This window comes from Candidozyma haemuli, assembly GCF_002926055.2.
Source record: "Candidozyma haemuli strain B11899 chromosome Unknown E_2014730914, whole genome shotgun sequence".
NCBI lineage: Eukaryota > Fungi > Ascomycota > Pichiomycetes > Serinales > Metschnikowiaceae > Candidozyma > Candidozyma haemuli.
Window position 1 is genome coordinate 15,757 of NW_020289903.1, and position 23,285 is coordinate 39,041.

Below are 23,285 nucleotides of genomic sequence, written 5' to 3' on the forward strand. Positions count from 1 at the left end.
AGCTGTACTGGCGATCGCCTACGTCTTGATATCGAAGACTTCCTCCAAACTTCGGTATATGACATCAGATACACCACCGCCAGTACATCTGACTGTAAGATCAAAAAGACGACCATCTCCCTCTAAACTTCTCATAGACACAAGTACACCAAAGTTTGAATTCGATGTGTGCAAAATTCCAGCTGCCATGACAAGAATATCCAGAGTAGACGAATCCGGCGTGCAGTGGACCACGGCAAACCCTAATCTTTGAAGAGTACGCAGCACGTTTGACAGAACATACTTGTGATTTGTCTTCACTGCCCCTCTCGCCTCGCCTGCATTACTACCCAAAGCTTCCCCAATTTGAAACCATCTTCGCTTGAACTCTTCAGGTGCTAAGTCCGTTGCAGATAGCGTCTTCAAAAGCACCACTGGTACCTTAAGATGTAAAGTGTTGAACGATCCTCCGCACCTGTAACTCAACGAAAGGATGGGGCTCTCATTGTTCTCAACAACAGTTCTTACGGTAGCTGCAACTTCCATTGTAGTTTTCGTGGCAATGGTCGAATCTGGAACCTTCACCAATTTGGCAATATAGCTCGGGTCCTCCCGCTTGCATTGAGATTGTAATTCGAGCACCGAAAAGGCTGTAATATCAGTATTCGCCGTTTTTGCGGCGTTATTGATAATGGTGAATTGAAAGCTAACATTTGCGGCTGCCTTGATCACTCTATATGTTATCTTGATGAGTTGATCTTCGTAAAAAATACCAGCATCATAGTGAAGCATTCTATGATATCCATTGTACCAGTTTGGAGATAGCTTCATGACCGACGTAGTTGGAGAATCGCCAAATGGATCATTACCATTCTCACTGTCTCCATCTTCAACATCACTCAAGTCACTATCAATGTCCATTGGGACCCTTGAACTTCGCGTATCGCCCTTAGGTTTAGGGATCTTCAGCACATTGACCGTTGACCTGGACTTTGCACTCTTAAGAACCTGTAAGCTTCCCAAATGATTCATCAAGCTATTCTGCTTTACGTCAAACGGAGGCAATGGCTTCACAATGCTTTTGGCGAAGACCCTGTCGTTATGATCACCGCTGACAGTGAGGCTGCCCACTTTCAAGTATTCATGCGCTCTAGTCTGAATTTCCAAGTCGAGCGAAAGAGTCTCGGCCTCAAATAAGTCAAGAATATCGGGGACGAAATCCTCGTCAGGAAATCTGACCAATACCTTGATAAAAAATGAAAGCAATAAGGGTCTGGTCGGTATTTGAGCTCTAAAATAAGCTTCATATAGCATGCCAAATTGCGAGAAGTTGCTGAAATGACTTGACCGTTCTTCTCCCTCTGCAGCTAAATAGCCGTAATCGCCAAGTATCAATGTTGCAACTCTGACGAGACTATCAGCATTCATGCTATCTCCTTTTCTCAAAAGATTAATGATTAGCTTGCATGCCTTTTTCTGGAGATCCTCGTTATTGACAATGATTTGGACAATTCTCTCCCAAACTTCTCCTGAAGACCCTAAGCCATCATTATGACCAGTTTTAGCGCTCTTGCCGCCGATGGCAAGAAGTCTGAGCATTGTGGAAATATACCAAATTGAATCCGTGGCGTACCTCTCAGCTAAGACAGCAATTTTCACGGAAATGTCGGACTTCAAGGAAGACTCAGCTAGAGGAAAATAATCGAGCAATCTAGAAATAATCTGTGAGTAAGTCGCTTCATCGCAAACGGTGTAAAGTAGATCGATGCTCTTCTTTCTCACTGAAATATCCTTATCATATAACGAGCGATAGATCTTTTCAAGGTGGTCCTTGAATGGAGCAGTGGAGCTTGCTCTTGCTGATAGCTTGACTAAAGCGTCAAGGACGAGATATCTATTGTTCGTTTCAGGAGAAGCTAATAGTTGGACTAATGCGTGGATGGCCCCTTCAATAGCGTCTAATGACGCATCGAGAAAAACAGCCAAGGAGACTGCTTGAAATAAAATGGAAGATTGTGAATTTCGACTTGGTTGTCCTTTCACTGGTTTGGATGCATTTTGAATCAGTCGGGCGACAGATTGTCTGAGTTTAGAAAGTGTCAGATCGTCTATGTTTCCAGTGATGACCACCGGGTTTTTGGAATCTTCTCCGATGACAAAGAAATGTTCAACAAGTTGAAATAATTTAACAATTAGCCATGGGGCTGGGATTTCGTAATAATAATAGTCCGCTGGACAGTTCTCCTCGACCAAAAGCGAATAGAGGCGCGTGGCAATGGATGGAAGGAGCGATTTTGAATAGATGGGTTTGATGTCCACTAGAAGCTTCACCAATGGAATCACAGACAAGACAACACTCACATCCTTGTCGTCTACTAAAGCGAGTAGACGAGGTATCCAGTTGTCGTTATCAAGTATCAACAGTGGATAAAGCTTCAGTAGAACATAGAGTGCAATCACAGCCTTCTTTCTGGTGAAAGCTGATGTGGATGGCGACACACATTGTTGATAAACCATTCTCATGAGCTCTTGCCATTGAGAAGCGGGATCATCGGCATTTGTCAAGATCAGATCGTGTGACAAGACGTCATTAGGAGAAACATTGAAATTGGACGCAATGAATTGCAATGCTAAGCAATTCACATCTTCTGAGTTTGACCTCAAGTCGCTCATAAGGCTAGGCCATACTAGCTCGATCAAGTCTTCAAAATGCGTCTTGAGCGACGATGCCGATCGGCTGTACAAGATCGAGACCAGCAAGTACCCAAGCTGCTTTTCACCATAGTCAGACGACGATATCAAGGTAAATGCCTGTTTTAAGCCAAAATGCACTTCTTCTGTGTAACCCAAAAGGTAAATGTACATAAGCTTGCAAATATACTTCTTCTTCTGGTACGAATTGAGGGACAGGGAAAACTTGGAGCGGACATTGTTGATCTCTAGATTGATACGTTTATTTTCCTCCTCAGTGTCTTTGGAATTACGCAAATCCACAATGAACGTGGTCAAGCCCTTCATGTTTGGAGGCATGGTGGACGAAGTGCTGATCCAGTGATGTTGCGTCTAAGCGAATGAATTTAGGATTTCTGATCGGCTTCGATGGCGTGCTTCTGGAATACAAGGTACGCGACAGCAGGATTATAATATGGCTATGGAAGACCAAACGATTCAGTGAAAGATGTAATTGGTATTGGCTTGAAGATGATCTGCCATTGATCAACTGTCAGTTACGCACAAGTTATTTAGAGAAGCAGTCGCGCTTGCCATAGCTATTCTGGGCTAGATATCGATCTGAGCTAGGTAAAGGGGGAGGGAAGCAGAAGGAAGAAAAATGGATTTATAGAGTATTTTGGGCCTTCTGCATGAACCAATTGGTTTATTATACATGTTTTAAGGTATATCGAGTGTTTTGTTGTGTATGTTCCCGGCTACAGTGTTTGTTGAGAACCCTAAATGTATGCACAGCCTAAGGATCTACCTAATATCAACACAAGATGAGGTAAAGTATATATGAGATTGAATGTTTTGGGGAATTGATGGGGATTAAGTATTTCGAGTGGAAGAGTCTTTACTGGTGGTTTCACTGTAGATTTGCAGCCACCAGGGTGAGCCGCAGACTAGGTAGTATAAAGGCACCAAGCGAGCCAAAGGAGACGAAGTTGAAGGATTGATCAAATTGAATGCTCCACGGATCAAATACACGCCTTTCTAAGGTCAGTAGCTGGTATTATTGTGGTGGGTATTCGATTCAATTTGTGATCACGTGATCGTGGCGCCAATTTCACCATTACGTTCATCAAACCAATCCAATTAATCAATTGTCGCTTGAAAGTCCGTTCTCAATCAACTCTCCGCCCACTGACCAAATATCTTCCCATTTTCCAGCCCCTTTGCTCTTTAGTCGGTGTCCTCCAGCAACACCGTTGATTGGCCAATTGGAAGCCCGAGCATCCGCACTAGCACGGTCGGCGCACACTAACAGCGACCAAAAAACTCAAGGCCTCAATACCTTTAAACAACCAGAATCACCTCGATAAACAATGTCCGTTGCTAAGAGTGCTGCCACCAAGTTGAACTGGGCCCAGGTCATCTCCTCTTTGGGTTTGACCGGCAAGACTTCTGCCAGCTTGACTGCTTTCAAGAAGAGAAACGATGAGGCTAAGAAGGAGCACCTTGCCTTGACCACCGAGTCCGCTGAGGTTGACTTTGCTCACTACAAGAAGGTTTTGAAGAACCAGAGCGTCATTGACGAGGTTGAGAAGGCCGTTAACGGTTTCAAGCCAGTCACTTACGACGTGTCTAAGACCTTGAAGACCATTGACATTTTCGAGCAAAAGGCTGTTGAGAACGCCAAGTTGACCGAAAAGTCTGTCTTGGAGGAGATTGAGCAATTGCAGGCCACTTTGAAGGACATCGAGGGCTCTAGACCATTCGACCAATTGACCGTCGAAGACGTTGTCAAGGCCAGACCTGACATTGACGACAAGGTCAACTACATGATCAAGAACGGTAAGTGGGAGGTTCCATCTTACAAGGAGAAGTTCGGTGACTTGACTGTCATGTAAGCTTTCCTTCTACCGTTTCACGACTTATACAACGAATCTTTATTACAGAGGTTTCTACTTCAATATCATACATTTTTCATGTGCATCGTTGCCATTTTTCCTCGTACTTGTAGTTCTGCCTTCCAATGGCGTAAATGTGGTCAAACTTGGTATAAAAGTCTGGCGGGATGAACGTTAGATCCAGCAATTTCTTTGGATCGTCGTTACTGTGTTTTAGATTGTACCCTTTCTCAAAGTCACTATCCCAGCTAGTGACAATGATATTACACTGGTACCGTTCTTTGAGCTGAGCTGTCAAGTCCCGTAATCTAAGATATGACGATACTCGCTGAGGCAGACTTCGTAGAGTCCAGTAAAAATCAGAAAGGTTCTCAATAATCAAGGTGTTCATTTCTCTATCACTGATCTCCTTATCCTGATCAGTCATGATACCTTTCAATTGGCTGATCAAGTCATTGAAGTCTGAAACTCGTACAGAGTAGCTATCTTCAAGACGAATTGTATCCATGAAACCTGCTCCACAATCAAAAACAATGATACTCCCCTTCGTTTGACCTAACTTCTGGTAGAAGGCTCTTTTGTATGAGAGCCTCTGGAATAAGAGCACCACACTTTCATTCTCAATAATCTTTTCTTCCCATGGTAGAGCAAGTCGTAGAACTCTCTTCTCGGGTTTTATTAACTTCGTGTTAGCTTTATATTTTTTTCGTTTATCTATGTCTTTCGTACATACCTCGGAGAGCGGAATGGGGTTTATCATTAGTATCTTTTTTATGTTCGCACCATGTGTTTCACCATACTAAATCTCGTAGTTGATTTCTTCATCAAAATCGTCAAGCTCATCGTAGACGTTCTTGAAAAAAATGGTACCGTTAATTTCATGATCGAAGTTGAAGTTGATGCCATTGATAAGCATTTTGTTGATCCTCAAGTTCGTGAAACCGTCGTTCTCGTCTCCTTCTTGTCCTATAAGAACATCCTCAGCGTCTCCACGATTCAAGTTAATCATCTTTCTGATCAAGTCATTAAGAAAATGGGACACCACAACAGAGTAGTCTGGAACAAAGGATTCCTTTCTGAGAAATTGACAATCGTTCTCGTGCTCCTCTGCGTCAAAGAAGCGCTCATGAGACTCCTTCAATTCTGCCTTCTCGTCCTCGAAGTCTGCAATCTCGTACGTCTTGACAGGCAAGCACCTGAACGGAATGGAAAATTTACTATCGTGGAAGTTCCAGTTCAAATTCCTCAATGGCCTTCTGAGTTGGAATAAATCTCCATAGTTGAGATCATAAACCACACGGTCCGCTAACACTTCACTCATGGTTCTCATCAATTGCACTGTTAACACATCCTTAAACACTTGCTTTTCAAAGCTATAGTATCTATGATGAAGCAAGTAATCGTCAAGCTTTGTCAAATACTTGTCGCAGTGGGGGCATTTGCAACCGTTCCACATAAAAGTGTTCATGGGCTGTTCGTAACATGAAAGACATGCCACCAAGTTTGGAAGCATGAGATTCACCACATGTTTTTGAAGTGTTGCGAGAAGATTTGGAAGAAGATTTGTATAGAGCTTAACCTTTCTCAAATAGTTACCCTCAAATCCATCGTCAATCACACCATCGGCAGGGACATTGTGTCTAATAGAAAGATAAATCAATGTATCTGAATTTTCAACAACCTGCTTGACAAAGTTGAAGACTGCCAAATCCCAGATTTCACTGTAGCGATGGTTATTGTGGATTGGGTCACTGTTCTGTATCACCGCTAAACGTTTGAGTTGAGTGAAATGGAATTGGGTAAGACAGTTCTCCAAGCAGTCCAGGTCACATTCACCAACATCATTGCATCCAAGCGAAATCTGGAAGTTTTCAAGCCCCAGAAAATCGATATATGGGTACTTATGCTGGTTTTCGTATGAATGGTACGCAGTAAATGTCTTGAGTTTGCTCAACATGAACGGCTGTTGCTTATAAAGCAGCCAAAGGGACTTAAAGAACGTATCTGATACCTCTGCAGTGGAACGAACCAAAAGATGTTCTATGTTTGTGAGTACTTGGATATGATTTGCATCCATTGTCAGGTCACCCAAAACATCAGCAATAACGATTTCGTTGAGGTTAGGAAACGTCTCGAGCGCAGGAAATTCCTCAAGGCTATCCACACAGATAGTCGTTAAAGAAGGAAACTTCTTTGATAAGTTAACAAAATCTAGTCTCTTTCTAAGAGCCTGATCAGATATATAGATCTTTTTTATATCAACAGGAACGGTGCTTAAAATCAAAAGAAGCTCATGAATAGCATTTTCCACATCTCTATTAAACGTTCCCTCCACCTCTATCAGCTCAATGTACTGGGCCAACTGAGGGTTCACTTGGATCGAGCTCGAAAGCGTCCGTACCCTAGCCTCCACCATCTTCCAGTGGGCCAGCTTAGGCCTCTCGATATTGCTGAATCCAGCAACCACCAGGGCAGAAGATTCCAAAAAGTCGTCTCTCCTATAATCCGAAGGAGCAAGGCTATTTGACCTCAAAGCTGGATCTGTTTGGATCACCAATCTCTGGTAGAGCCTCTTGAGGCATGGCTCGTAGAAGTGGAAGTTTGTCAAGGCCAAGTTCAAAAGCAGATCTTGCGGTAGAAAGTATAAGAGGTTGCTTAATGCATCTTCTGGAAAGTCAAGCAACAGGGAAACACTCATCTTATAATGAAGTTAGGGTTATGCTGGTGGAAGTACGAATGGGTGGAGAGAGATTCTTCTGATAAGACTGCACAATGAAAGAAGTTGGGTGGGCTGGGCCTCTTTGGGCCATTGTCACAACGTGGTAGCTGTAAAGAGTATAGAAGAAGGTGGTTTGTAGATATGGTGATTTTGTTCTGATTAGGTTTAGAATAACGGTGAATTGTGTCACTTTGACGTTTGTGTGGAGACGGGACGCATGACAGCCCAACGTTTCGTATCCAACATGGGTAATTTCAGAAGCGCATGAATTTTGCACCCATTTCACATCGCCATACATAAGAACAGAGTTTGGCCATGTACGCCAGAGTGAAGGGAATGGGAGGTGATCTGACCACCTTTTTTTTCAGTGGTTTTCATGAAGGCAGGTAGAAGTTGTTTGGCGTGAAATTGCAAGTTTTGCTTGGGTATTAGACTTCCTGTTGCTCCAGAAGAAGTGTAGACAGCATCTCTCTTGAGTGCTTCTAATAAAAATGGCTACTAAGACAAGGGAAATTGGCCCCATCCGTGTGATTGAGAAATGGTGCTCAAGAACAGGTTATAGAGTAAATAGTTGAGCTGGAGTTGAAGGAAAGAGGTTACCTTAGGGACATTGGCAATGAAGCAAAGACGAGGACGGTGACAATTCTTATCATACACTGATGACGACAATCGTAACTTTCAATTGCTCAGCGAAGATATTCACAAGTTCAGCCAAATGTTCTTCCCGTTCCATAGGAATCAAGAAATCTTTAGCGTTCTGGTCATTTCGAAAAATTCGGTACTGCCGCAGAAGTCAGGCCTTTCTGGTAATAAACAAGCTTTGTGTCTGACAATTCTCAGACGCTCGTCTCGTCCTAGGCTAAGGCCAAGCTGTGACAGGAACTAATGACAATTTTCAGTGGGCACCTTTCATCGTGTCTAAAGCACCACGCCGCCGATAACAAGTATTCTCGAAGCTTTCTGAATACCAGTATCCTAAAGTTCACGGTCATGATAATAAGACTGGCGCTTTTGGCGATGTCTAGCGCTTCTTGAAACATTCGTGTAAGCCAGATCGTGTATCCGTTGACATTCATCCTTTAATCTTCCCCAAACTCTTCCACCCAAGCTCTACAAGGGAGTCACGTCGATGCATTCATTCTCTATTTAAACCCGAAAGTCTTTACTCGGCCTTGATACCAAAGAGGGCTCTGCCGGTGTAGTACAATGGAACAGCCGTGGAAACGGTGAACAAGGCGTAGAATGGGTAAACCATAGCCTTAGAACGTGGGCCTCTCAACCACAACTTCTGGTTGGAGTTTTGGTACAACTTTTGCAATCTGATAATTCTCTGTGGGTCCATGGTTGAATAGATGTCTTGTAGCAGTTGGAGCTTTTAATCTGTCTGAAAACATCAGCGCACTTTTTGAACCAATGGAAGTATAGGTAATGTTTGGTCACCGCGCACGACCCTCCATACAGTTAACGCTTGCAATCTCACACCATATGTGAAGCATGGTAGCAGGTCGCGCATAAAGATTTCGCAGCCATTGCTAAGACCTTGTGCTATGTGGATTATGCTGTGCTTTTCGTTTCTTTTCTTTTCCTCTCCGCCGCTTTGTCTTATTCCAGGTCCAGATCGACAATCACAGTACGGTTTCTTCTGCCACGCTGTGACGCTGGCTCAGGTTCACTGTCGAGTTCACTGCCAGAGGAGATTTCCTGAATCGACCACAGGGAATTTTCGTTTTGACCATAGTCGTCTAAATCTTGGTCATGTAGACGTCTTACAGCCAGTTCCATATCTTCCGCGTCGCTGTCTAATTCATCCGCGTCAAGGTCGTAGTGGTCCTCGCCAAATCCTCCCCACAGGTTACCAGCATCACTATCAAAGTGGACATCATCTCCCGAAGATAGAAGTTCGTCACCAGGCTCGGTATACCTCTCTCTATTGATGTCATTCATCCCTCTGGAATCAACAAAACTGTCTTCAGAGTCGTATGCGTCGCGGTCTTCGCCATAGAGCTCTATCTCTTCTCTATCTTCATTATAGGCGTCACCATCTTCCGAATCGAAATACAGATCTTGTCTAGGGACCCTGAAGCGAGCTCCACAATGTAGACACGTAGAACCGTGAGCTTCCCAATGGCAGTTGCCGCATCTGGGAACACCATCGGAATTATCCACAAGCGTCAACGCGCTATCGAAAGCGTCGTCAAACAATGACTTCTTGTTCTTTGCTTCTTCATAATCATCTAGTATAGATTGGCGTGCTGATTCTAGTTGTTCCTTATGATGTGTGTCCTCCATGGTCTCGATGATGATATCAGTGATGTTCTTGCTGATATCCTTGAGCCGTATATTAAGAACCGGTGGTTGCTCTAGCTCTGTCCTACAAGTCGGACAGTTCACTTTATTGGCAAACCATGCATTAAGACAGTTGTAGCAGAACGAATGTCCGCAAGATGCAAGGAAAGGGACGTGCATCACCTCGGAACAGATCAGACATTCCAAAGATGAGATCACCTTGAGTATTAGTTGGTCTTTTAGAGCCACATCTATGTTGGCCCATACCCTTTCATCGTCATAGTAGACCAGCATGAAGGAAATATGAAGGGTACTTTTATGAAAGATAAGTAATGGCAACTCACAGAGCGAAGGGAGGAAGAGGCCTGTTTTGGTGATGTGGGTGGTTACATGCAGTAGATACCAATACCAGAGGGCCAAATGTTGCAATAATCCCCATTTTTCACGGGAAAATTCTTCAAGAGAAAGTCGTAAACGGACACATCAACTCCTCTATTCACCTTGAGATCAAAATTCCCCTTCAACCTTCGTTGTTGGGCTCACTGCTTCAATCAGAATGCAAATCGAGAGCCCCAGAAAACGCCATGTCACCTCTCAATCAGACCTTCTTAAGCACAGCTTCAAGCTTAATAAGCTCCTCGTCGGTAGCTTTCTTGTTATCTCTGGCGACCTCAATATCCTTACGAACGTCCTCGACTGTCTGTTTCACTGCAGCTAGCACTGCTCTTAGTTTCCGAAGATCCTCGATTTCCTAAAAGTTAGTATGTGCTCATACTGTAAACACCAGTCTTATTTTATGGTCCGCTTTTACATACTTTCAGAGTTGACATAGTTGTCTATCGCTAGCTGTTGGAGTAGAAGTGGTTTGTTAGTATAAACGCGCTTAGGAACAGGACAAAACGGGTTCTACTTGGAATCAACAGAGTCTACCAACTACAAGGCCTAACAGTAGGAATTTTTTAATTTTTTTATTAAGAGCTTTATTTAGGTGGTTCTTCGGTGATTGACTATCTTTTTTTCATCAGAAGCCTCTCTGAGTGGCTGTAGAAGCCCTACTGGATTATCCGTGGAGTGCACTTTGGTGCGCCATACCTCAATTGATGAGAGCCTCAAATTGAAACAAAGAACAGTGTACTATGACCGAAGAAACGCTCAAGAGGAAATTGGACACTGAGCCAGAAGCTGAAGTCAAGAAAACTAAAACAGATGTTGATGCCGAAACCCCAGTAAATGAGGAGAAAAGCAATGCCAATGCTTCTGCTGAAACCAAGGCCGATAGCAACGAGTCGATAAAGTCCACGGACCAGAAGGAAGAAGCTGAGAAGGAAAAACCTGAAGAAGACAAGGAAAATGATGAGGAGAAGAACGAAGATAATGGGAATGACAAGGAGGATGCCGATAAGGACGAAAAGAAGACGGATTCTCCAGCACCTAAGGAATCTGAAAAAGTGACCCTGACAGAGGGTGAGGCTACGCCAAAGGACTCTACGCCGGTTTTCGGTTCAAAGAGTTCTTTTGGTAACGCATTCAAGAAATCCGCCGAGAAGCCCGATATATTTGCCTCCAGTTCGAATGATTCAACGGCAACTCCCTTTGGTTCCACTGGCCTGCTGTTTGGATCGAAATCCAAGTTCGGCAACGCTTTCCAGCAGACATTGCTGAAGCCATCTTTCCTCGATAGCCCTGAACCAAAGGAAGCCAGTGAGGATAGCGTGGACGATTCCAAGCCAAAGCTGTCTCAACAATACAAGCAAGTTGATCTTGAGGAAAAGAAGGTCACTACGGGTGAAGAAAATGAAGAGTCTGTGTTCTCTGCTACGGTTAAGGTGTTTGAATTGGACCTTTCTAATATCAAAGAAGGCTGGAAAGAGCGTGGTGTGGGTCCTCTACATTTGAATAGATCTCTACTGGACCCTAAGGAGGTTCGTATCGTGATGAGATCGCAGGGGCTTTTGCGTGTCGTTTTGAACTACAAGATTACTCCAGAGACTGAGCTACTCAAAGGCCTAGAAGCAAGCTTGTCGCCAGGTAAATTCCTCAGACTCAATTCTGTGACTGACGGTAGGGTTGTGCAATACCTCATAAAGTTTGGAAACGAGACCATTAGAGAGGGATTGGTGAGCAAGGTGACTGAGCTTCAAAAACACATTGCGAAGGATTAACAGACTTAGACAGCAGTTTATGCCGAGGATATGACTTTCTTGTATAATACATGCTATTTTCTCTATACCTTTTCAAATGCTATCGTACAAATGGTAGATCCCTTCTGACCACCAAATTGGAAGGAAGGGTATTCAACCTTCTGGAACACCTTCAACTTATTATTTTCATCCTGAGTAATCAATTTTGTCAACTCTTCTTCTGTGAAGTTGCATGATGTAATGATAAGAAGAGAGCCTGGGCTCATCAATTTGCTGACTTGAATAGGATATACGCCCACGCCGATCTTCCCATCGAACCCATCAATAGGATCATTGTTAAGTGCAATGGCATCTAGTGTACCTTTATCAAACACCACATTGAACTTACCTTGGTTTTCCTCCAAGTACTTGCACTCTTTACTGATGAAGTCAACCTCCTCAAATGTATATGACTGGTCAGGAAACTTCTTCTGTGCAATTTTCTTAGCAAAATCAACTGACTCTGGTGAATAGTCTATGCCGTTATTAAATAAATTTATAGCAACGTCCTGTTCCTCAATCTCCTGGTTGAGCTCAAATAAGAAATGGCCATTACCGGTACCCAAGTCCAAAACGCTCAACAGATCAGAAGAACCAAACTGACCTTCTTCCACTAACCCAATAAAGAAATCAATGACTCTTCTTTCAGCATCCGAATCATCAAACCAGTTCTCTCCAGTATCTTGATCGTTCTCATCGAAATTTTCAATCTCCTTCTGGTAGAACTCATTCCAGCTAATGTTAGCAACGCCCGTACAAATAAAATCAAACCAAGTAACATACTATTGTTTCGTTCCAAGTTTGGAATCATTAAGCCTTATTTCCTCTGCCATGGCCCTCTGATTCAATGATTTGGAATAGGAGGAAGTAGTCGAAATTCCCTCACGTGCGAAATCAACAAATAGGCCACTCCCACTCTTGAGAAGTCCCAGTCTCCATCTACATCTTGCTCTTCCCAATTCAATGTCCCTGGGTGCATCTACGCCTGTGCTTTCTTATAAAAAGCGCTCTCAGAAGCAAGACGGAAAACAGTCCAATCAGGATGCCAATGTAGGCTCCAGACTGCCTCGTATAAGTACCCAGTCGTTATCCAGCCCGGTTCCTGGGTCTTCACCATCTGCCCCAAGTACTCCCACGCTTGGAGCTTCTAGAAAGGTGTCTTCAAGGAGAAAGGCTTTACAAGATTTCTATAAGCTCCATCTGGAAACACCAAAGGGCAACGAGAGTGAGCAAGAACTAAGTCTGGCTGAACCAAAGGAGGAAAAGGAAAACGAAGAAGCCAAGGAACAAGCTGTATCGGAAGATCATGCCTCGCTGGTCGAGGAGCTCAATGATCCGAAAAAGATTGAAGAGTTCATCAAGACGGCGTCGGCTTCAGAGCTTCTTAAGATACGCAATCTGGCCAGTGGAAAACTCAATTTCCACGACTCGGAAAAGAAGTCCATCATTTACGATAACTACTATGAGCTTATTAAGCTTAACCAGGTGCTTAGTGACTTGAGCGGGAAAGAAAAGAAAAGAACGGTACTCGAGGAAGATCAGAAAGAGATCATCACTGATGAGCACCTACAGAACGTGATGGGCGAACTCACCAACTTCTTAGACACCACTGCATCCAGATTCAATCAGAATTTCACTCTGGTTGTTAACGACTTTAGCACAGAAGCGAAACGCTCCGATTCACTTGCCAGCATCCAGGCCATCAAGGATACCAACTGATCCTTGGGGCTTCCAATTAATAAAATATTGTAATATAGACTCAAAATAGCAGCCAATTAATGATACGAAATCTGCTTCCTCTTTTTATGTTATTATTCCTGTTTCACTTCCTCAGACATCTACTCCAGTTCCAATATGTATATACCGCGTAACGCGACTCAAACTTCTACAACATTTCCATCTGAAAGACACTACAGCCAGAATGCACGCAGAAGACGAAAACGGACCTGATGTCGAAGAACAAGATGCTATCGATAAGGCTACTCAACAACGCTATAGAGTTTGGAAGAAAAACTGTCCGTTCATGTACGACTACGTCTCGACCCACTCGTTACTATGGCCTTCATTGACTGTCCAATTCTTCCCAGATTTGGAGAGTTCCCAAGTCGAGAACGTCAAAGACCCTCAATCACAGCTTGTCTCTCAGAGACTTCTTCTAGGAACGTTTACGTTGGGCCAAGGTACAGATAGTGTGTCGATCTGGCAACTACCGTACTACAGAGATTTGAACCAATGCATTACCGTGGATCTGCTCAATTATAATGCAGACAAACAGGAGTTTGAGCTTCCAGCGGTTTCGAAAAACAAGCTTAGAAATATCCAATCGATCAATCACTGGGGTGATGTCAATAAGCTTCGATACATGTCTCAAAACCCAGACGTGATTGCGAGTTCCAACAATATGGGTGATTTGATCGTCTACAACAGAACAAAACACTCAAATATAAAGATACTTGGTAATGAGAATGAAATTAACGAACCTCAACTACGTTTAGTCAACAAGGCCAAGCCTTTTGGTGGGGACATATTTGCGTTTGACTGGAACAAGCAGACTGAAGGTGTGATTACTTCTGGTTGCATGGATGGAACAATTAATCTACACGACATCAAGTCGGGCTTCACGAATAAAGACGTCACTGCTATTGATGTTACGCGGTATTATGAAACTGGAGATGCTATTAATGACATTGAATGGCTTCCTAATCATAATTCCCTCTTCCTTGCAGCAGGCGACTCTGGAAAACTAGGACTCTTTGATACAAGAAGCGAAAGCTCGAATGCTGTTGCTACGTATAATTCCGGTGCCGCCTGCAACTCTATATCTGTCAGCACAAACGGTATCACTCTAGCATCTGGACACAGCGATGGTTCAGTTAATATCTACGACATTCGTGCCTTAAACACAGATGTGGGAAGCTTACTTAAATTGAACCCTCATTCCGATGCTGTAACGCAGGTGAGGTGGCATCCTAAATTTGCCAGCGTTTTGGGAAGCTCTTCCACTGACAGACTGGTCAAACTTCATGATCTTGGGCGCTCCGAGAACAATAATGGCCTTTTGTTTAGTCACGAAGGACACATGCTTGGAGTCAACGACTTCGACTGGTCCCTCCATGAAGATTGGATGGTGGCCAGTGTTGCAGATGATAACTCTCTTCACGTCTGGAAACCTGCTGAGAAAGTGCTACATAGTCTTTAGAATCTACAAATGAATCGAATATACCTTTAGTCGTTTTAAGTCGTTCTACGTAAACTTAGTTCAATAGCTTAGGCCTTAGCAAAGACCTTCTCAACCTCGGAAACAGCCTCGGCCAAAACCTTGTCCTGGAACTTAGGGTTCTCAACTTCCTTGTTGACCTTGTCCAAAACAGACTTGAGCAACTGCTCCTGCTCCAATTGTCTCTGCTGCTGCTCGAATCTGACCCAAGAGTCCAAGGTAGCCTTGGCCTCGTTGGCAACGGCGAGCTTCTGCTTCAACTCGAAGCTCTCGGCTTCCAACTTGGCAGTCTCTCTAGAAATGTTGAACAATTGCTTGGTGGTGTTGACAACGTCCTTCAACTGAGACACAGACTCAATTCTGTCCTTAACAGCAGTGACGTGCTTGTTCTTGGACTCGTTCAAGAGGGTGTTGACCTTGTTGATCTCACCGTCGGCCCACTCAGTGTACAATGGAGCAACGAACTTGGCGCAAAGAGCGACAAAAGAAGAGAAGGTGACAACCAAGATGGTCTCGTCATGCAAAATAATCAACTCGTTGGAAATACCGTAGATGGCAGCGGCAGCGGAAGTAGCTAAGATACCAGTCTTAGAAATGAGGTTGTTACCTGGCAAGGCGTCAATAATGGAGTTGGCCTTCTCCTTTGGCTCCACTGGGGTGGACAAACAACGCACACCAATTCTGTTTGTTAGTATAAGAAGGAAGAAATTACTCGATGGTTCATGGTACATGTGGATTCATATGGTCGGATTCGGGTTCGGGTTCACATTCACGTTCTCGGGACTTTGCGGGAGTAGGGGAGCAAGCTGGTCTGTCTTAACGGCAATTACATGCCAATTGACCTTATTCTAGTATTGGAAACCATTTTTTGCTGGGAGAATCATGGGGGAATTCTTCATAACTTGTTCTCATTCCGTGTTGCTTTGTTCGTTGGAAAACTGGACACATAAATCCATCGGGTCAAGGAAATTCACGTCTTCATGGGAAAAACATACGGGTTGCGGGCAGCCATGAAGGCTGGGCGAGCAGCTCTGGTGACAATTCTGTTGATCATAGCCATTATCGGGAAAGATGGTACCTTGTAGTTCTCTTTTTATTAGTTTTTTTTCGACCAAAGTCGGTTCCAACTTCGCACTACACTCGGTATGCGAATTCTGCAATTTCATTGGAGGCCCTCGACTGCCTGAAAGGGAAGGCTGCGCGCACAACCGTTCCCTTAGTCTTAGCGGGTTGTAGGGGAGAGGAAGCGTAGAAGGAAGAGAAATTCAAGTAATTGATGCTTTTTATGTATATTTAGCAGTTGATGTGGTTGGTGATGACATTTTTGTGATTGTAACTCCAATGTTCATAAAATTTGACGTTACTAGCAATGACATTTTGCAACCATTAATGGTATACATAGCCTAGAAATCCTTGGAATACCAGTACCCAATGACAGTATTATATCTGCCTTTCTACCTCTTGAGATAAAGTTACGGTACAACTGGAATTCTGACATTATGAAAAACGCAGTTGGTCAAACGTACCCTGTCTGACTCAGAACCCTGGAGCGCTTCTCCTCGGCCTCGATATAGAGCCCTGTACCAAAGGAAGCCTCCGTTTAAGAAAGGCCGATAACATGAAGCATAGTTATTCACATAATCATTACGACTTGGTGCGTTGTGCCTCTTGATACTTCCTTAACGCGAGTCTGTTAATAGCCGTCTCGGTATTCCTCTCTGCTTTGGCCAAGTAAGAAGCAATATCCTGCTTCAAGTCACTATTGTACTGACTCGGTTCATCCATTATGACATCTTCGGAAGCTCCCTGGTTCTCCTTTACCTCTGGAGAACGTTGTACTTCATGTTCTTCACTCTTGGTGCTTTCTTTTCGTAGACTAGTATGCGTTAGATCTGTCACACGGGGGATGGTTCGGCTGATTCAGCTTTTTCTTGGTTCAGTTGATCATGTTCTACCTCGATCTTTACTTCACCATCTCTTTGCCTTCTTAATTCGGCTAATCTAGCCACTCGATCAGACATGATTGCAAAAATCTATACTAACTGAGCTCATTTGTTACAAATATACACCCGTACACCATATAGTTAAGATAGAGACCAGCTCTATAACCCATTCATGAAGTACTTGCTAATGATATCGACTAGAAAAGAATCCAGGAATCTCATATGGTTCTCCTCTACTGTAAGAAAATCGATCCTGTTCTGCTTGTGGAGCTCCTTCAACCCTATCAAGTCCTCTTTGTAGATCCTGGTCTGGCGCATATCGACAATATAGCCACCCAAAGGATCCACTTCTTGGAAGAAAGCACTCTCTTTTGGTACCAAGGTAGTATCCTCCGTAAACTTTATCAAGACTAGCTTCTTAAGTTTCGAGAACCTCTCTTTGGCTTCAATATCAAAAGATTGGCTGCGTTCGTTATTGATATCGGCAAGGAAATTCAGGTGCTTCAAATACCGATCATAATCTGAAGTAGCTCTAAAATATTGGGCGGGAATGATCGAATGTTGAATGGTACCGTACCAAACCTGTTTCTTAAGGATTTCATTCCTCTTCTTGCAAAGCCAGTCATTCTTATCTGCGCACATAGGGAGTTCCAGAACGCCCATATGTGGAGATCCAAATGTTACAAGGGTCAGTACCGATACGTTCGGGCATCTTTCAATCAATGCCCTTAAGAAAAGACCACCTTGGGAGAAGCCAATGGCTCCGAACCCACGTTGCAATTCTGGAACGTTACTCAATTCCTGGCACACCAAATCAACCTCAACGTTAGCATCTCCCATCATAGACCGTCTCTCATCGATAGAGGGATCAAGATCAATAGCGACAGAATGAACGTAGGTTTCAGGCATGAGTTGTTGGATGATCTCCTTGACGCGAAGCATGCCCAGAGAATTGTAATTATCACCTAATCCGTGCCAAAGGACAATTGCTTCAGGTTTGGTGAAGTCAGAAGGGGGCCCCCATGCTGCTTCTACTGGAGAAGGTTGGTCATGGCTGATAAGTGAGGGGCTTATGACATTCTGGACATGGGTATGGATTCTGTCAAGGCCTGAACCAAGATATGAAACGAGTAATGCTGGGACGTTGACATGCATTGTCTAAGGAAAAAAAGCAACCAATTTAGACGACTTCTAAGGTTTATCGGGAAAAGTAATAGTAGTATGTTGTAACCGTTTCGAGAATGTGTGGAGGCTGATAAAGGCTATCTACAGGTCTACAGCCGTGATGAGTTTAGGTGCAAAAAATCTCCGAACCAACCACCCCAGATTTCACCATTCAACACCAACAAGGCGATGTTTCTTCTAGGTGAAAAAGCCAGAGAAGAAGCAAAGAAGTCTATTAAGGGTTTGGCTGCCCACGCCAAGTCTTCTGAAGAGAACCATCATGAGGCTCTTTACCTTGTGCTCAATACCAAGATCCATCTCGTCAAGGAAAACGACCATACTCCAAGAATCATTCCTTTGACTCATAAATTGCATAAAATAGACGAAAGAAGCATTGTTCTTATAACCAACGATCCGGTTAATTTTTATAAAGATGAACTACAGAAGAAGGATCTGCCCACGGAAGACCTCTTCCGCCAGGTGATTTCCTTCACCAAGGCTAAACTGTTTGGTCATAGCAAAAAAGCACTTGTTAGGCTTTACAAAGAAAACGACATTGTTTTGGCAGATGCTCGTATTCATAAAAAATTGCCTGACGTGCTAGGGCCTCAGTTCTACGCCAGAAACAAGAAGGTACCATACATTGTACAGATGGCCAAGCCTGAGCCAGGGATCAGAACACACGGAAAGAGAGAGCTTCGTGTTGACCCCAAGTACGTTAGAAGCCAAGTTAAGGCCATTACAGGGAACACTTCCTATATTCCTCCAGCTGGAGGATATTGCATTCACATTGTGGTTGGGTATACGGACTGGAAAACACTGGAGATCCTAACCAACATCAATGACGTCATACTGTACCTAGTGGACGAGAAGTATAAGCCGGTAGGCGGTCTTCTAGGCAGAGTTAGCAATTTGCATAGCGTTCTTATACGTACCAGTGATAGTATAGCGATGCCAGTTCTCAAGAAGAAGGAAGAGGCCGATGAAGAGGACGATTCAGGCAGCGACTTTGACTTTGAATAAACGACAGCATACTTGGAAATTTTTTGTCTTTTTTTTTTTTTTTTATCTGAAAAATCTGCCTTCAGCTCATCAAGTTGCATAGTATATGGTCCAATGGGCCCTGCGTAAATAGCCATATCCCGAACTCGCCTGCGAAAAATAACCGTTTCGCCTATGTCTTCAAACGCAGCCATACTGATAGGCTGAGTTACAAGCAGGATATCGTTTGGGAGAAGCGACCATGTAACACAGTAAGCTTTAACATTTCCACAAACTCCCATTGACCAGTAATAAAGGCCAGGTCATTTCGAAGTGCATATTTTAACCGCCGTACACTAAGACACTTTTGTGGGACTACTGCGCTTAACCGATTAATCGCATTTCTGCTCAAGCAAGCTCTTCTCTCGGTAACTTGGCAGTCAAATTTCACACAAGTAGTTAGAAGCTTTTTCCTCACTACTTCTTCCTTAGTTGGTCTCGTACCTTCCCTTTTGCCATGTCGACCGACGTGAACCTTCCCCAGCCACCGTCATACTATGAAAGTGGGTTTAATCTCATCCGTGACTCGGCCCCAGCCAATTTTGTCAGCCACTTACTCCACGATGACTATAATGAGGAAGAGCATGTGGAGCACTTCACATATAAGCAGCAGCTTGAAAGAAAGCTTACGGTGCTTTCCATCATAGGCCTTGGGTTTACTTTGGTTGGTGTGCCTTTTGGCTTATCATCCACGTTGTGGATCCTGTTGGTGGATGGTGGTAACGTCACCATGCTCTATGGGTGGCTCGTTGTGGGTTTCTTCAGTATATGTGTTGTCTTGAGTCTTAGTGAGATCATTTCCAAGTATCCTACTTCGGGTGGTGTTTACCATTTCAGTGCCATTTTGAGTAATGAGAAGTACTCTTCTGTCAGCTCATGGTTCACTGGTTGGTTTCTTCTTATTGGCAACTGGACATATGCTGTCAGCATCATGTTTTCAGGTTCCCAGTTTATCCTTTCCATTTTTGGTCTTAAGGATGTGTACTATAAAGAGGATACTCTCTACGTCCTCAGCGTTTACTTCATCATTCTTACATTTGTTGGTTTTGTCAACTTCAAGTTTTCTGGCTACTTGGACCACATTAATAAGATGTGCATCATCTGGTCCATCGGTACTGTCGTCCTCATTGACGTCTTTCTTCTTATTTTCTCCAAAAGAACAAACTCGGCTTCCCATACACTTACAAATTTCGATAACTCCCGGTCTGGATGGCCAGACCCCATTGCATTCATGGTTGGACTTCAAAGTTCTTCGTTTACGCTTACTGGTTACGGTATGTTGTTCTCCATGACTGATGAGGTGAAGAACCCTGAGCGTAATATGCCCCGTGGTGCTGTTAGTGCCATCTGCATGGCTGTATTGCAAGGTTTGATGTTCATTGTTCCTATTCTTGTCATCTTGCCTGCGCTCACCGTTTTACTTGACGATACGCCTGAAATCATGCCTATCGATTTGATCTTCAAGACTGCTACACAGTCCTATGTTGTTTCGTTTTTGTTGATTCTTCTTCTTGTGGGAACAGTGTTGTTTCAGGCTATTGGTTCCATCACAACCGCTTCTAGATCCACATATGCATTTGCCAGAGATGGAGGTTTACCGTTTAAGGCCATATGGACAGAAGTTGGTTCAGTGGAAGATACGATCGTGCCTAAGAATGCTCTTTTCTTGTCGATGGGTGTATGCGGCGTCTTTTCGCTTTTGGCACTTGTGTCCCCATCTGCGTTTAATGCGTTCATGGGTGCTTCAGTTGTTTCATTGGCATTAGCCAATGGAATCCCTATCCTTTGCTTAATGTTGAACAAAAGAAGAAAGATTAAGGGTGCAGCGTTCAGGCTACGAGCATTCGGATGGATTGTCAACGGAATCTCTGTATTCTGGGTATTCCTACTGTTCTTCATTCTTTGCATGCCACCAGTTGTTAAAGACATATCGTGGTATAATATGAACTACGCCTTTGCTGTTCTCGTATGTTTGGCTTCGTTGGCAGCTATTGGCTACAAGACATGGGGAAGCAAGGTTTTCACTGGCCCTGTGATTGACACAGAATATTTCGAGCTTGAATCGATGAGAAAACCAGGAAGCTCGCAGAATTTCGTTATTGAGGATATCGAGGAAGAAGATATAGGCAAAAATGAGCTGGCCTCATATGAATCACATTCAGCAGACTCAGGGATGATGAAACAATCCGACCTGAAGAGCTCAGAAACAGCGAACAAAGATTTCGTTATAGACGGTGTTGAGGAGGATCAAAAGAATTACTTTTCGATATTTCTCGGACCGAACACTAATAGATACATAGATTTTAACATTACGTTGCGTACGCATCTTAGCGATATATCTGTATTTTGGCTGCGAATTTCGAAAATACACAAATACTGTAGATTTTGAACACAATTATAAAAACAGCAATTTCACTAAACTTTTGTAAATCAACGAAAGAAGCTTTCTACGACACTACTTCGTCTATGAACAAGGATAAATGTAGTCAAAGCTTAGTGGTCTTCAGTTTAGGCGTTGGTGCTGTTCAAGAAGCATATTCAAGGCTCCACAGACAGCACAATAAGGTATATTCAACCGCTGAAGTAATGAAATAAGCAAGGTAATGATACGATTTGATTATCACCTACTTCGCTTTCGTATTCCGGTAGTTTTGCTCCCTCTGGTTAAGTCAAGCTCCGTGATGCTTCTTCAATACTGCATCTTCTAAGATGACAGAAGCTTCTATCCATGTCACCTTCAAACTCCCCAATAGAAACTTGATGAGGCTGCTTAATAGTCAGAAGGTGAAAAATTCCATAATTGGCGATATTACTATTTGTCTTATTTGATATATGTATTTTTCTAAAAGTTCCATCTTGTTCTAGCAACCATTTGCATCGGTTTGATGGTATGGAGTCACAGTGTCACCTGCATGAAGTGAAAAGTTGAGACCGAAAAAAACGTCCTGAAAATTCACTAACCCGAAACCAGAAGACTAGTTATAGACTTACAAAAACCATGTCTGCTGATCACACGAGAGATCCATGCCCGATCGTTATCGTAAGCGATTTCGGAGGTGCCTTCGCCATGGGTGCATTCGGTGGCTTGATCTGGCACGGAATCAAGGGTTTCCGTAACTCGCCATACGGCGAAAGAGCATACGGTGCATTCACTGCCAGTAGGACCAGAGCTCCTGTTGTTGGTGGTAACTTCGGTGTTTGGGGTGGTCTTTTCTCGACTTTTGACTGTGCTGTCAAGGGTGCCAGAAAGAAGGAAGATGCATGGAACGCCATCATCGCTGGTTTCTTTACCGGTGGTGCTTTGGCCATCAGAGGTGGCTGGAAGGCCACCAGAAACTCTGCCATCACCTGTGCCTGTTTCTTGGGTATTATCGAGGGTGCTGGTATGATGTTGCAGAGAGCTATGGCTCAGCCAAATATGGCGCCTGTTTACGGCGAGGAGCCCATGGCTGCTTGAGGAAGAGTAATGACAAGTTTAATGAATGGGCCAGGCAAGCTGGAATCTTGTATATATACAAATAAAAGTATAAAGAGAGCTACTATGGGTAGGACATGCTTGTTAGAGTGGTGGCAAGGGAGAGATACTGGAGGGGTTACGGGGCTTGCTTGACTTAGGTTCCGGGAGGAGAGGAAAACAGAAAGGCAAACTCGACCTATTGCTCTTGATCCATACCAATTTGCCGGTTCCTTTGAAGTTGAACATGAACCCAACTGTACGGTGCTCAGAAGTAGCTAATCAGCGGCATTAGAGGAGGGTAAAATGGTCCGACCAAATGGTACTGGTTATGTCACCGCTTATCGCTGTCTCCTATAACTCAGACAGCCATAATTAGAAGTCTTGATAATACCCTTATCCATCTTTATTACCTTAGAACACAAAAGGAGACGAAAGCCACCTCCACCCTATACTGACGTCACCTCGAGAAGGTAGATCTTACAATTTTTTAGCAGCTTAAACTCCCGAGAGATCTGAATGAGGAGAACATCAGGAGTATGAAAAACTCCAACAAATATCCTTAACCCGCTCCATAAACACCGAAAAGCATATCTTGTGTTTTATCTAGTATATCTCTGACAAGCGCCATTTTTCCGTTGCAGAGTGGGTTAGCCCGAACTGCCCACCGCGTCCGGCCACATTCCCCCCAAAAAAAAAAACATGACAAAGTCAAACAAAACAGAAACTCAAACACC

General features: G+C 43.6%; 14 protein-coding genes across 14 annotated transcripts; 6 read left to right on the top strand and 8 right to left on the bottom strand. All coding sequences in view use genetic code 12, as the record gives it.

Moving 5' to 3' along the window:
- Nucleotides 1-18: 18 nt before the first annotated feature.
- Nucleotides 19-3,009, bottom strand: CXQ85_003181 (uncharacterized protein; the record flags this gene model as incomplete). Its single annotated transcript, XM_025486834.1, has 1 exon — nucleotides 19-3,009. The coding sequence occupies one exon, from the start codon at nucleotides 3,007-3,009 to the stop codon at nucleotides 19-21; it is 2,991 nt and encodes a 996-aa protein (XP_025340282.1).
- A 1,010-nt stretch (nucleotides 3,010-4,019) lies between these two features.
- Nucleotides 4,020-4,544, top strand: ATP7 (F1F0 ATP synthase subunit d; the record flags this gene model as incomplete). The annotated part of the gene is made up of 1 exon (XM_025486835.1): nucleotides 4,020-4,544. The coding sequence occupies one exon, from the start codon at nucleotides 4,020-4,022 to the stop codon at nucleotides 4,542-4,544; it is 525 nt and encodes a 174-aa protein (XP_025340283.1).
- A 76-nt stretch (nucleotides 4,545-4,620) lies between these two features.
- CXQ85_003183 (uncharacterized protein) lies at nucleotides 4,621-7,242 on the bottom strand (the record flags this gene model as incomplete). The annotated part of the gene is made up of 2 exons (XM_025486836.1): nucleotides 4,621-5,155; nucleotides 5,345-7,242. The coding sequence occupies 2 exons, from the start codon at nucleotides 7,240-7,242 to the stop codon at nucleotides 4,621-4,623; spliced, it is 2,433 nt and encodes an 810-aa protein (XP_025340284.1).
- Nucleotides 7,243-8,117: 875 nt separating this feature from the next.
- On the bottom strand, nucleotides 8,118-8,605 carry COX7 (cytochrome c oxidase subunit VII; the record flags this gene model as incomplete). Its single annotated transcript, XM_025486837.1, has 2 exons — nucleotides 8,118-8,340; nucleotides 8,430-8,605. 2 exons carry the CDS (start codon nucleotides 8,603-8,605, stop codon nucleotides 8,118-8,120), a joined length of 399 nt encoding a protein of 132 aa, XP_025340285.1.
- Nucleotides 8,606-8,865: 260 nt separating this feature from the next.
- Nucleotides 8,866-9,843, bottom strand: CXQ85_003185 (ubiquitin-protein ligase; the record flags this gene model as incomplete). Its single annotated transcript, XM_025486838.1, has 1 exon — nucleotides 8,866-9,843. The coding sequence occupies one exon, from the start codon at nucleotides 9,841-9,843 to the stop codon at nucleotides 8,866-8,868; it is 978 nt and encodes a 325-aa protein (XP_025340286.1).
- Nucleotides 9,844-10,685: 842 nt separating this feature from the next.
- CXQ85_003186 (uncharacterized protein) lies at nucleotides 10,686-11,711 on the top strand (the record flags this gene model as incomplete). The annotated part of the gene is made up of 1 exon (XM_025486839.1): nucleotides 10,686-11,711. The coding sequence occupies one exon, from the start codon at nucleotides 10,686-10,688 to the stop codon at nucleotides 11,709-11,711; it is 1,026 nt and encodes a 341-aa protein (XP_025340287.1).
- Nucleotides 11,712-11,773: 62 nt separating this feature from the next.
- CXQ85_003187 (uncharacterized protein) lies at nucleotides 11,774-12,562 on the bottom strand (the record flags this gene model as incomplete). The annotated part of the gene is made up of 2 exons (XM_025486840.1): nucleotides 11,774-12,464; nucleotides 12,513-12,562. 2 exons carry the CDS (start codon nucleotides 12,560-12,562, stop codon nucleotides 11,774-11,776), a joined length of 741 nt encoding a protein of 246 aa, XP_025340288.1.
- A 130-nt stretch (nucleotides 12,563-12,692) lies between these two features.
- VPS51 (Vps51p) lies at nucleotides 12,693-13,448 on the top strand (the record flags this gene model as incomplete). Its single annotated transcript, XM_025486841.1, has 1 exon — nucleotides 12,693-13,448. One exon carries the CDS (start codon nucleotides 12,693-12,695, stop codon nucleotides 13,446-13,448), a length of 756 nt encoding a protein of 251 aa, XP_025340289.1.
- Nucleotides 13,449-13,650: 202 nt separating this feature from the next.
- On the top strand, nucleotides 13,651-14,928 carry CXQ85_003189 (uncharacterized protein; the record flags this gene model as incomplete). Its single annotated transcript, XM_025486842.1, has 1 exon — nucleotides 13,651-14,928. The coding sequence occupies one exon, from the start codon at nucleotides 13,651-13,653 to the stop codon at nucleotides 14,926-14,928; it is 1,278 nt and encodes a 425-aa protein (XP_025340290.1).
- A 68-nt stretch (nucleotides 14,929-14,996) lies between these two features.
- ATP4 (F1F0 ATP synthase subunit 4) lies at nucleotides 14,997-15,677 on the bottom strand (the record flags this gene model as incomplete). Its single annotated transcript, XM_025486843.1, has 1 exon — nucleotides 14,997-15,677. The coding sequence occupies one exon, from the start codon at nucleotides 15,675-15,677 to the stop codon at nucleotides 14,997-14,999; it is 681 nt and encodes a 226-aa protein (XP_025340291.1).
- A 913-nt stretch (nucleotides 15,678-16,590) lies between these two features.
- Nucleotides 16,591-16,967, bottom strand: CXQ85_003191 (uncharacterized protein; the record flags this gene model as incomplete). Its single annotated transcript, XM_025486844.1, has 2 exons — nucleotides 16,591-16,800; nucleotides 16,848-16,967. 2 exons carry the CDS (start codon nucleotides 16,965-16,967, stop codon nucleotides 16,591-16,593), a joined length of 330 nt encoding a protein of 109 aa, XP_025340292.1.
- An 81-nt stretch (nucleotides 16,968-17,048) lies between these two features.
- Nucleotides 17,049-17,831, bottom strand: CXQ85_003192 (uncharacterized protein; the record flags this gene model as incomplete). Its single annotated transcript, XM_025486845.1, has 1 exon — nucleotides 17,049-17,831. The coding sequence occupies one exon, from the start codon at nucleotides 17,829-17,831 to the stop codon at nucleotides 17,049-17,051; it is 783 nt and encodes a 260-aa protein (XP_025340293.1).
- A 411-nt stretch (nucleotides 17,832-18,242) lies between these two features.
- CXQ85_003193 (uncharacterized protein) lies at nucleotides 18,243-19,076 on the top strand (the record flags this gene model as incomplete). The annotated part of the gene is made up of 1 exon (XM_025486846.1): nucleotides 18,243-19,076. One exon carries the CDS (start codon nucleotides 18,243-18,245, stop codon nucleotides 19,074-19,076), a length of 834 nt encoding a protein of 277 aa, XP_025340294.1.
- Nucleotides 19,077-19,551: 475 nt separating this feature from the next.
- Nucleotides 19,552-22,551, top strand: TPO5 (Tpo5p; the record flags this gene model as incomplete). Its single annotated transcript, XM_025486847.1, has 2 exons — nucleotides 19,552-21,435; nucleotides 22,066-22,551. The coding sequence occupies 2 exons, from the start codon at nucleotides 19,552-19,554 to the stop codon at nucleotides 22,549-22,551; spliced, it is 2,370 nt and encodes a 789-aa protein (XP_025340295.1).
- Nucleotides 22,552-23,285: the final 734 nt, after the last annotated feature.